The sequence below is a fragment of the Oryctolagus cuniculus genome, chromosome 13, assembly GCF_051225735.1.
Source record: "Oryctolagus cuniculus isolate XC-2025 breed Fujian yellow rabbit chromosome 13, ASM5122573v1, whole genome shotgun sequence".
Lineage (NCBI taxonomy): Eukaryota > Metazoa > Chordata > Mammalia > Lagomorpha > Leporidae > Oryctolagus > Oryctolagus cuniculus.
The window spans coordinates 105,512,206-105,524,722 of NC_142879.1; the positions used below are offsets into that span (position 1 = coordinate 105,512,206).

The 12,517-nt window shown below is 46.0% G+C and overlaps 1 protein-coding gene across 1 annotated transcript in view; it reads right to left on the reverse strand.

The window, feature by feature from the left end:
• Positions 1-12,517, reverse strand: part of GAD2 (glutamate decarboxylase 2) — an 88,197-nt gene that overhangs the window by 36,890 nt on the left and 38,790 nt on the right. Inside the window, exon 9 of the mRNA XM_002717305.6 lies at positions 357-411. Coding sequence (XP_002717351.1) covers positions 357-411 — 55 coding nt within the window. The remainder of the gene's footprint in view (positions 1-356; positions 412-12,517) is intronic.

The window sequence follows — 12,517 nt, forward strand, 5'->3', positions numbered from 1 at the left end:
AGTGGTTGGGCCCCTGCATCCATGTGGGAGACCTGGAAGAAGCTCCTGGCTTCAGATAGGACCAGCTCCAGCCGTTGCTACCATTTGGGGAGTGAACCAGTGGATGGAAGACCTCTTTCTATGTCTCTCCCTCTCTGTGTCTGTAACTCTACCTCTCAAATAAATAAATAAATCTTAAAAAAAAAAAAAAAGAAAATGAAAAAAAGAAAGGAAGGAAGGAAGGAAGAGAGGGAGGGAGGGAGGGAGGGAGGGAGGGAGGGAGAGAGAGAGAGAAAGCGTGTCCTCCACTGTGCAGAAATAGAAATGCAGGCCCTTTGCTTGTCACCCGCTGGGTGAGGCTCCCTGCAAAAACTTACCTTTTGTTTGGCTTCCAGGATTCTTCTTTCAAGATCCGAGGGGATCATTTTCCCTCTGAAAGGAGAAATACACACAGGTTTGCTTTGTTGTTTTAACAATGGAAGCAGCCACGCGAATGTAAAAGCCCAACCTGAAACCTCAGTTAAAAAAACTGATGGTAATCTCAGATCAAACAACCCCTAGGGGCAGATGTTTGGTGCAGTGGTTAGGAGATGCCCACACTCCACATCAGAGCCTCTGGCTTCACTCCTCATTCCAGCTAATGTGCACCCTGGGAGGCAGTAGGCGATGGCTCAAGTAGTTGGGTCCTGCCTCCCAGACTGAGATCCTGGCTTCAGCCTGCCCCAGCTCCTGGCATCTGGGGAGTGAATCAGTGGATGGAGGGATACCCCCTTTTCTCTGTCTCTCTGTCTCTGCTTTTCAAATAAAAAAAATTAAATTCTTGGGTGCTTTCCTGGAGGAAATGCATTTACCTCCATGAGTGACCCAGGCCATGACTCCTGGTACACTTGTGGGACTCCCGGCACACTTGTGGGACTCCCGGCACACCTGGGGGACTCCTGACCCTATGGTGTTTGCTGTTCCCTGGAGAACAGCCATGACGTCCCTCTACTCAGCACAGAGCCTGCTTAGTAAGTCACCCTCTTGATGCAGGTAAAAGAAGCCTGGCGCGGAGCAAGACATTTGGCAATGCGAGTGTGGGAAAACATCTTTATTCCACACCTGCACTCTTGCACTTAGACGAAACGCCAAGAAGAAAAACTTGAAGGAAAATATTCAAGTCAGAAAGATACCTGGGACATTCTCAGTGCAAAGCATAAAGCAGGCCAGGAGCTCCTGGACCCCAAAGGTAAACAGTTGGGTACAAAGGCATAGGAGACAGAAGCAGCCTTGCATACCCAAAATGTTTCTCCTTTAAGATGATAACACAGGTGGTTTCTTGCTTACTATTATGATAATTATCAGAGAGGTTGATTTCTGCATAGAGCTAGGTGTGTGATCTTAGTCAAGTTACCTAATTTCCCATGATGCCCAGTATCCCTGGATTAAATATGTTAACAAATGCAAAATGATTTTTAAAAAGGCTTGCTCATGGTAATCATGCAATAAGCAGCGGCTTGAATTGTTGAGATTGTTTTAATGCAGTGTCGCATTCCTACTTCAAGACTTTTGGGGGGGAAATCAGATGAAGGAGAGAGTACTTATGTGGGCCCAGACACAGAGAAATCTTCTTTCAATCAAAATTAGCTCTCCTGGTATTGCTAAAATGGCTGAAGTTTTCACATCAGGCAGTGTTTGAGGTTTTTGAAGGACAAATTGAAAAATAACTTGTGGGATAGGCGACTGTTACCAGGAGTGGGTGGGGCTGCTACTGGGATAGTGTGCATGGGTGGGGTGTGGGAGTGGTCAATAGCTCCATAAAGCATTTACTGCTGTCCCTGGGAGTCTGGATATATGGCAAGCACTGGCCGCCTTCATATCCTGTAGTGCTTTCTTGCTTAAGTTTTTCCATATTGAAATACGAATTTTGCAACCCACCTTTGGGGAACTTGTATGAGACGTGGGGGGGCGGAAGGGAGGGTGGTACAGCTGGAAGAAAAGGGCCCTAGAGAGCATGTCACCTGCTGTGTCTCTCCCTGCCCCTCACAGCCCTTCCTCCCTTAAAGCTTGACTTTCAACCTCTGGTAGCTCAGGCGGTGCCAAGATACTTGGCTCCTGTCTTGATACAGACAAAATGTTCACATTCGGAAGAAATTCGGTCATTCTATCTGCCTTTTACATGAGTCTCAGCATATTAAAAGTGCTATGTAGGAAAACAGGGAAACTGAGGCAAAATTCTTGGAAAGTGCTTTGCAAATCTCGAATTTTACCTAGCTTGCCACAGAGAACTTTGGGAGGATTGGGTTGCCCAGCACAATTTGCTCCTTTAAACACACAGGACATTTTATTGAGTATAAGGCAGCCAGGTGTATATTAAATGGGAAGACTCTTGAGACCTGATTCTAGTCTAATCTTATCTTTTTTTAACTAAAACTTTTTTTTTTTATTTGAAAGACAGAGAGACAGAGAGTAACATCTCCCATCCTGGGCTAGCTCACTCCTGAGAGGCTCTCAACAGCCAGGACTGGCTCAGGCCAAAGTCCAGAATGAGGAACTCTATCCAGGTCTCCCCTGTGGGTGGCCGGGACCCAGCAATTTCAGCCATCATCTGCTGTCTCCCAGGGTTGCATTAGCAGGAAGCTGGAATCAGAAATGGAGCTGGGGCCGGCGCCGCGGCTCACTAGGCTAATCCTCCGCCTTGCAGCGCCGGCACATCGGGTTCTAGTCCCGGTCGGGGCGCCAGATTCTGTCCCGGTTGCCCCTCTTCCAGGCCAGCTCTCTGCTGTGGCCAGGGAGTGCAGTGGAGGATGGCCCAAGTGCTTGGGCCCTGCACCCGCATGGGAGACCAGGATAAGTACCTGGCTCCTGCCATCGGATCAGCGCGGTGCGCCGGCCGCAGCACGCCGGTCGCGGCGGCCATTGGAGGGTGAACCAACGGCAAAGGAAGACCTTTCTCTCTGTCTCTCTCTCACTGTCCACTCTGCCTGAAAAAAAAAAAAAAAAGAAAGAAAAGAAAAGAAATGGAGCTGGGACTTGAACCCACACAGTGTGATATGCAATGCTGGTGTCCCAAGAGGCAGCTTCACCACTGCACCCAATGTCCACCCGTCCCCTTTTCATTTTCCAAATGAGGAAATGGGCTGAGAGAGGGAAGTGACTGCCAGAGATCAAAGGCTGGCAAAGGCTGGGCTGTAACCAGAAATCCCCGGTTTCCAGAGCAAGCTCAGAGGAGCCCAGCATTCAGGAGCTCCATTTGGAAAAGTCAAATTCTTTCAAGATAAGATGCATTTTGTATGCCTTTCCTGGATGGGAGGTGTCCCTCAAGCTTGCCAGGAAAACAGAAGGAACCACTGGATCTGTTTCATTCCCACATCAGTGAGTGGTTCGGGGAGCCAGGCCTGCCAGAGAATCAGCTCCAAGGGTTTGCTTGCAGCAGAGGGGAATGGACAGTGTGACGCTAGACAAGGCAGCCTCACACCCTTCTAGGCACTCTGCCTGCCAAACTCATCATTGCCCAGAGTCTGGCATTTGGCAGGTGGTAAACTTTTTTAAATTATTATTATTTGAAAGACAGAGTTACAGAGAGAGAGAGATCTTCCATCCATAGGTTTATTCCCCAGATGGTCCCAATGGCCATGGCAGGGTCAGGCTGAAGCCAAGAGCCACATGGGTCTCCCACATGGGTGCAGGGGCCCAAAGACTTGGGCCATCTCTCACTGCTTTCCCAGGCCATAGCAGAGAGCTGGATAGGAAGTAGAGCAGCCGGGACTCAAACCGGCACTCATATGGGATGCTGGCACTGCAGACAGCAGCTTTACATGCTACGCCACAATGCCAACCCTGGCAGACAAACATTTGCTAGAGATACAAGACTAGAAGGAAAATTTAACTCAGGGAGTTTAACATGCTAGCTTTACCTTAACATCTGACTGGACAGCGAGCCTGGGCACCTCTTGGGAGAACATCTTCCACCATTTGGTCTATCTTAGAATTGGCCAAATTACTTTAGAACATCGTTCTTAAACTCTAGCGTGCACAAGAATCACCTAGGTGCTTGTTTATAATGCGGAGTCCTTGGACGCAGTCCTAGGTGTTTTGATTCAGTAGATCAGTGTAGAGTTCAGGAATTCATCCATTCCACAGTCAGCCCTTCCTGTGTGCCCAGTGCTGTTCTGTTCCAGGAGTTGGGGTACCATGATGGCCACAACAGGTTCTCCTCTCCAAGGCTTATGTGCCAACAAGGGACACAACACTCAACTAACACAAACACGCCGGGGGAGCTGCATTGCTAACAAGCACACAGGTGACACTGCCGCAGGTAGCTCCAAGTCCACACGTGGAGAAACACTGCTCTAGGAAGGGGAATTTTAGGCTGGCGTGTGGCTCACTAGGCTAATCCTCCGCCTGCGGTGCTGGCACACCGGGTTCTAGTCCTGGTTGGGGTGCCAGTTCTGTCCCAGTTGCTCCTCTTCCAGTCCAGCTCTCTGCTGTGGCCCAGGAAGGCAGTGGAGGATGGCCCAAGTGCTTGGGCCCTGCACCCACATGGGAGACCAAGAGGAAGCACCAGGTTCCTGGTTTTGGATCGGCACAGTGCTGGCCATAGCAGCCATTTGGGGGGGGGGGTGAACCAACGGAAGGAAGACCTTTCTCTCTCTCTCTCTCTGTCTACCTCTGCCTGGCAAAAAAAAAAAAAAAAAAAAAAAAAAAAAAAAAAAGAAAGGGGAATTTTACAGCCCAGGAGGAATGTAAACAACTGAGCTGAGCCGTTTGCACATGACCCGTGGTTGGAGCCGCCGTGGCTGTCAGCAGGGAGCAGAAGGAACTTGGGCTGCAGCATCCCCGTGAGCCCATGTGCTGTGGGGCGAGAGCACATGGGGCAGCACCCAGCAGTCTCCTCTGAGGGTGAGAAGCTGGCGGGCCAGCCCAGCTTCCCCAGACAAGCATCGCCTGGTGCCCGGGAAGCTCTGGCTCGCAGCTGCCGCGTGCTTCGTGTGCAGTCCAAAAGGATTTCTACAGCACAAATGTGTGGTTTGGCTCTCTCCACACCCAGCCTGTACACTCACAGTGAGCAGCCCCTGACGTCCTGTAGCACCGCTCTTGGGAGCTGTCAGTGTTTAAGCAGGGAGTGCCCCTACAGTGAGGCCGTGCTGCCTGGGATGGGGCCGGCCTGCGTGGAGAGCTTGAGTTAGCGGCAGCCTTTCAAAAGGCATATGATGTTGTGAGGTCCATTGAATAACTCCCTCGAATCGCCTGGGCAAGAATGTCAGGCAGAATTCCAGGGAACTGCCAGGAGGGAGGGGCCTCTCTTCGCAGGCTGAAGCCAAAGATATAGACGACACCCTGGGCTGTGGGTGCAGATCTGTGGCTCAGCAAAGAGGTCGAACCACTCACCACATGGACCATGTTACTGGAGAGGGTCTGCCTCCACGCAGGCTTCCAGAGGGTCAAGGGAGGGTGCTGGAGCCACGGGTTGACCCTGCTGAAACTGTACAGAGCTTATCAACTCTTCCTAAGTCCGTGGGGGTTGGGTCTGCTCTTAGAAACTTGTGTGCAAAGAAGAGAGCCTGTGTGAATCTCTTGTTAGAAACTGGCTGATGTTGCTCCCTGCTGATGTACTGGGAAGGCAGCAGACGATGGCCCATGTACTTGGGGCCCTGCTATCGACAATGGGAGAGCCAGACGGGATTCCAGGTTCTTGGCTTTGGCCTGCCCTGCCCTGGCAGTTTTGGCCCTTTGGGGAGTGAACCCATGGATGGACGATCTCTCATTCTCTGTGGTCTCTTCCCCTTTCTCTCAGTAAGTCTGTCTTTCAAATAAGCAAATCAATACATTTTTAAGCAAAAAAGGAATTGATTGTTGCTACATCATTGTTAATAGCGGCACCACTGGCAGCCATAATGAAGGATCAGTCATGCCCTAAGCCTTACTACATGAGCCCTGCTCCTCCTGCCAACCCTACAAGAGAGTTCTTTTTTTTTTTTTTTTTTTTTTTGACAGGCAGAGTGGACAGTGAGAGAGAGACAGACAGACAGAAAGGTCTTCCTTTTACCGTTGGTTTACCCTCCAATGGTTGCTGCGGCTGGTGTACTGCGGCCGACGCACCGCGCTGATCCAAAGCCAGGTGCCAGGTGCTTCTCCTGGTCTCCCATGCGGGTGCAGGGCCCAAGCACTTGGGCCATCCTCCACTGCCCTCCCGGGCCACAGCAGAGAGCTGGCCTGGAAGAGGGGCAACCGGGACAGAATCTGGCGCCCCAACTGGGACTAGAACCTGGTGTGCCGGCACCGCAGGCGGAGGATTAGCCTAGTGAGCCAAGAGAGTTCTTACCACACTCTCCTTCTAGATAATGAGATGGAGGCTCAGAGAGACAGCTGGATGTGGCTGAGAGCTTGGAATGTGGAGATGGAATAAGAGTTCTTGCCCTAGATCCTCTACTGAGCACTCTTGAAAAATTAAGTTCTTCCTTTACTCATTTATGAAATAATGATAATCGTATTTGCCTTCAAACATTGTATAAAGATTATAAATACTATAAAGCATAAGTATAAAACTCTGCCTAGCATGTAGTAAGCACTCATTCTTATTATCACTAGTAGCAGGACCAGCATTAAGTGGCTTGCAGGATGCACCACAACTAGTAGGCGGTAGACCTACGGCTGTTATCAAAGCCCAGATTTTTAGCATTGACTTAACAAGGAAATTTTCAGAGTTCTAGAATTACACTGAACCATGTAAATTCACCATAAGGTTTTCTGGAAGGTCCTTGAATTGAGCAATTCCTTGAGCCCATTTGTTTTTGGTTTTGTTTTTGAGAAAGAGAGAGAGACAGACAGACAGACAGATAGAGAGAAAGCAGATAAGAAAGTGTTTATCCGCTTATCCCAAATGCATGCAAAGGCTATGGCTGGGCCAGGGCCAAAGCTAAGGGTTGAGAACTCAATCTGGGTCTCCCAGTGGGTGTCAACAACCCCATTACTTAAGCCATCACTGCTGTTTTGTAGTCTAGGTTAGCAGGAAACCAATCAGGAGCCAAAGCTGGGAATTGAACCCAGGTATTCCACCACTTAAGGAAAGCATCTTAACAATGCACTAAAAGCCCACTATAAGCCCAATTCTTATTGCTGTCAGCACTGGCTAGTAAAAACAAAAATCCCACACAAAAAAATGTAGGGGTTGTCACTGGGGCACAGTGACTAAAGCTGCCACCTGCAATGCTGATATCCCATGTGGATGCAGGTTTGAGTTCCAGCTGCTCCACTTCTGATCCAGCTCCCTGCTAATGCACCTGGGAAAACAGCAGAAGATGACCCAAGTGCTTGGGCCCCTGTACCTACATGGGAGACCTAGAAGAAACTCCAGGTTCCTGGCTTCAGCTTGGCCCAACCCAAAAGGATGTTGTAATCATTTCCAAATGGGAAATTTCTCTCTCTTCCTCTCCCTCTCTAATTCTGCCTTTCAAATAAATAAATAAATCCTTAAAAAATACTGCCAATATGTAACCTCATCCTAAAACATTCAAAAAGTTCATGGAAAATTCATATTATGAAAAAACTGTGCATGGACTTGAATATTTTCTGCACTGAAATAAACTTACCTTTTAATTCCATTTTCCATTAACTTTTTGAAATACTTGCCTGTTGCTTTCTCACCCTTTGATGAGGTTGTGCTTTCTACCATGGCGCCCAATGCTATGGGGGTAACAGACACCCCTAGCCTTTGGTCCCTTTTTTGTTTTGGAAGTAGTCAGTGCTATATAAAGCTATCTCTCTAACATGAGTACAATACAAAGTTAGCAAGGGTTGTTGATGGGCCCAAGTGAAGTTTCAAATAGCCCAAAACTCATGACTACAGAACCTTCTCAGACCAATTTGGGGGAAAATGTTACAAATGAATGACAGAGCAGCAGTAAAACTCCCCAGAGAGTGCTCCTGGGGAAAAGAGTCCCATGGGTGTTTACCTGTGCCTACCCAGCCCTAGGAATGCCGCTAGCAAAAATGAGCAAACAGAAGTCAAAACAGGTCATTAGAGAAGTACTTGTGCTATAGAACCAGGTCTTTTGCAAAGAATTTTACCACAATTGGAAACAATGAACCCTTTGGTCCCTATAAAGGATAGTTTGACTTAGAAAGAGTAACAATTAACCACACATTTTTCTTCTAAGAATTTGTTTGCCCTTGCATGGGACTCCAAATCCCATTCTGGGTGGTACTAATCCCATTTTACTCGATAAAGTGATCACATTAAGTGTGAAACTGATCATATAGATAGTATTAAATGTCAAAAGGATCACATAAATAAGACCAAGTGTCTGGTAATGACAATAGATAGAATTAAAAAGGAGAGAAAGTTCCAACATGGGAAGCAGTCCACACAGCAGACTCATAGAACGACAAACACCCTAAACAGCACTCTGACCTCAGAATCAGCCCCTAAGGAATTTGGATCTGGCTGATAATCCCATGAGAGCATTTCAGGCATGGAAAGCCAAGACACTGTGGCAAAAACTGTTCTGCGTGAAGGATCTCTTTGAGTGAGACCCCAGTGGAAAGAAAGGGGTCATCAAAGAAGGAGGTACTTTTCTCTGAAGGGAGGAGAGAACTTCCACTTTGCTTATGGCCTTGTCTGAATACCAGTGGAGTTTGTGGACTCAAAAGGCTTCCATAGCCTTGGCAGCTTAATTCAAGAACCTTGGATGGTCACTGATGTCAAAAATATGAGTGTTACTTTTTAAAATCAACAACAGAAGTCACTGTGCACTTACTCCCCATGTTGGATCTCTGTCCTTGATGAGAATTAACGGTAAAACTTGTCTTCAAACTGTACTTTAAACTTTGTGTGTCTGTCTGTGTGTGCAAACTGTTGAAATCTCTACTTAGTATGGAGCTGGTCTTCTGTATATAGTCAATTAAAAACAAATCTTAATGAAGAATGGAATGGGAGAGGGAATAGGAGGTGGGACGGGAATGGGGGTGGGAGGGCAGGAATATTCCTAAAAGCTGTATATATGTATTCATTAAATAGAAACCTTCTAAAAAAAAAGAATTTGTTTTCCAACATGTACAATGGGATGATTCAGCATTATTTGCCTGGTCATGGAGACAGGATATATTTGGTGATTTTTGTGTGTGCCTCTACTAATATATTCTTTTCTTTGATCTTCACCAAAACACCTAAGACACATGCTTTCACCACACAGCAATGCAAGGATGTGTAACTGGGGAGTCTTCTTCATGTGAACCCTCCTTACTGCTCACAATGGGGGCCAGAATTAGAGCTGACAGAGAAGTAGGCAGGGAAGGAAATTGTGTGGGCAAGAAGGCATGCTAACAACCCTACCTCACCCCCTCCCCCGCCTCCTCCAAACTATCACCTGTCTTCCCTGAAGGTGTCTATAGACAGAAGACAAGGATTAAGATAAGAGGTCCAGTTTACCAGCAAAGAAACTATGCTTGCTATTCCAATGACTTTTGAGTCAAGGAGGCAATCAAAACAGCAATTACAGAACGTCCAAAAATTGATGGCATGAGAATACTGCATATAAAATATGAGAAGCATCCTAAATCATTTTCAGAGGAAAAGATACAACCTGAAATGTCTTTGAAATTAAATAAAAGAGAATGAAAAGAACTAAACTGAAGATTTATTCCAAGACACTAGGGGAACAGTAACAAATAATGTAGATATAAAAAAGGAATAAATTTTTCAGTGAATTAGAAAAGTTAATAAAGTAGACTTAATAGATTCAAAGCTAGGACACTGAGAAGGTCAATGGATATGTGAATATCTGATTAGCTCAATAAAGAAAAGGGAAAAACAACATTTGAAGTGGAAAAGGAGGTTATGGGTGAAGATATTTTAATGCTAAGATATAATTCTATGTAGTTTTATGCTAATTTTAAAAGTTTTGAGGAAATAATTTTTCCTATGAAAATACAAATTATTAGAATTAATTTAAGAATATATAGAATATTGAAAAAACTAATAACCACAAAATAAGTGCGAAATAAGTTGCCAGAATACTCTCTTCCAAATTCTGGACCCAAATTCTGGACATTTTAGTGATGAATTTTTTTTTTGGACAGGCAGAGTGGACAGTGAGAGAGAGAGACAGAGAGAAAGGTCTTCCTTTGCCGTTGGTTCACCCTCCAATGGCTGCCTTGGCCAGTGCCCTGTGGCCGGTGCACCACGCTGATCCGAAGCCAGGAGCCAGGTGCTTCTCCTGGTCTCCCATGGGGTGCAGGGCCCAAGCACTTGGGCCATCCTCCACTGCACTCCCGGGCCATAGCAGAGAGCTGGCCTGGAAGAGGGGCAACCGGGACAGAATCCGGCGCCCCGACCAGGACTAGAACCTGGTGTGCCGGCACTGCAAGGCGGAGGATTAGCCTATTGAGCCGCGGTGCCGGCTTTAGTGATGAATTTTAACAATTCTACTAATAGCAGAGAATTCTCTTTAAATTCTTATACAGAGGACAATGAAAAGCTGTGAAATTCATTTTCCGAATCTAGCTAACTCTGAACATAAAATTTGTGAAAGATAACCCAGAAAAATCTTCAGGTATATCTTATAAATTAAGATACAAAAATCATAGATAAAATATTAGTAAATATAATCCAGAAAGAAATTAAAGCATAGGGCCAAGTAGGATTTGTTACAAAAATGCAAGAATGTAAATTAATAGAAAATCTTTTTAGTACAACTCATGCTATCAATAGGTCAAAGTTAGGGGTGGGTGTTTGGGATAGTAGTTAAAATGCCATTTAGGACACTCTTGTCTCAGAACCTGAGTGTCTGGATTTGATGCCTGACCTTGGCTCCTGACTTCAGCATCCTGCTAATTTAGTGGACTCTGGGAGGCAGCAGTGATGGCTCAAGTAGCCGGGCCCCTGCTGCCCATGTGGGTTAAATTCCCAGATCCTCAGTTGTAGATCAGCCCCAACTGTTGTAGATATTTGCAGAGTGAACCAGTTCTCTCTCTCTCTCTCTCTTTCACTGCCTCTCAAATAAAAAAAAAAGTTTTTAAAAATAGATCAAAGTTGGAGAATCCTAGTGTCATCTCAACTGAATTTATGAAAGTCAACACCCATCTCGTAAGAGGAAGAAGAGAAGGAGGAGAGAAAAGGCAGGAGAGAAGGAAGTGGGAAGAGAAAAGAAGAGAAAGCCAGCTCCTGGTGCACAATAAAGAAAATCTATTTCAAAGCAAAAACCAAATACAGATAAACTCCCATTAAATACAGCAACAAGCATATTCTCTTAGAGAAATAGAAAATCCATTCAGCCTAATAATGAGTAAGAAAAAATCAGAAAATAAAAGAAAACAGGGGCTGGTGCTGTGGCACAGTGGGTTTATCTTTCACCTAAAGGACTGGCATCCCCATATGGGCTCCAGTTCGTGTCCCAACTGCTCCACATCCCATCCAGCTCCCTGCTTGTGGCCTGGGAAAGCAGCAGAAGATGGCCCAAGTCCCCGGGCGCCTGCACCCACATGGGAGAATCAGATGAAGTTTGTGGCTCCTGGCTTCAGTCTGGCCTAGCCCTGGGTGTTGTGGCCATTGGGGAGTAAACCTGTGCATGGGAGACATTTCACTGTCTCTCCCTTTCTCTGTCTGTAACTCAAGTAAATAAATAAAATCTTGAAAAAAAAAAAAAGGAAAAAATTGAGTCACTAATCAAAAAACTCTCCCATCAAAGAAAAACCCAGGGGCTTCTATCAAATATTACTTTAAAAATTAACAGCAATCCTTAAACTTTTCCACGTAATTGAGGAGAAAGGAGTAATTTCAAACTCATTTTAAAAGGCCTGCATTACCTGATCCCAAAGGCTGACCGGGACACTACAAGAAAACTATAGACTGATATTTCTAGTGGACATAGATGTGAAAATTCTCAATAAAATACTAGAAATTGAAGTCAGCAACACTTTAAATGATTATACACTGTGGGTTATACTCAAGATCAACTGGAATTATTCCTGGAATGCGAGAATGGTTCAACACATGCAACTCAATAAATATTATGTACCACATTAACAGAATGTTAATGCTAAAACATTATGCTAAAGCCATATGATCACCTCAATAGATACAGAGGAAGCATCTGACAAAATTCAACATCCCAAAATCTCCCAACACATTAGGCACAGAAGGAACATACTCCAATACAATAAAGGCCATATATGTCAAGCTCATCGTTAACAGAGTCAATGGAGAAAAGCTTTCAACAATGCCAACAGATGCCACTTTGACTTAACATGGTACTGGAAGTCCCAGCCAGAGCCATCAGTAAGAAAAAATAATTAAAAGCATCAAAATCAGAAAGGAAGAAGCTAATTGGTATAAAAAAAAACCCTTTGGGCCGGCACCGTGGCATAGCAGGTAAAGCTGCCGCCTGCAGTGCCAGCATCCCACGTGGGCGCCAGTTCGAGTCCCAGCTGCTTCACTTCTGATCCAGCTCTCTGCTGTGGCCTGGGAGAGCAGTGGAAGATGGCCCAAGTGCTTGGGCCCCTGCACCCACATGGGAGACCAGGAGGAGGCACCTGGCTTCAGATCAGCGCAGCTCCAGCC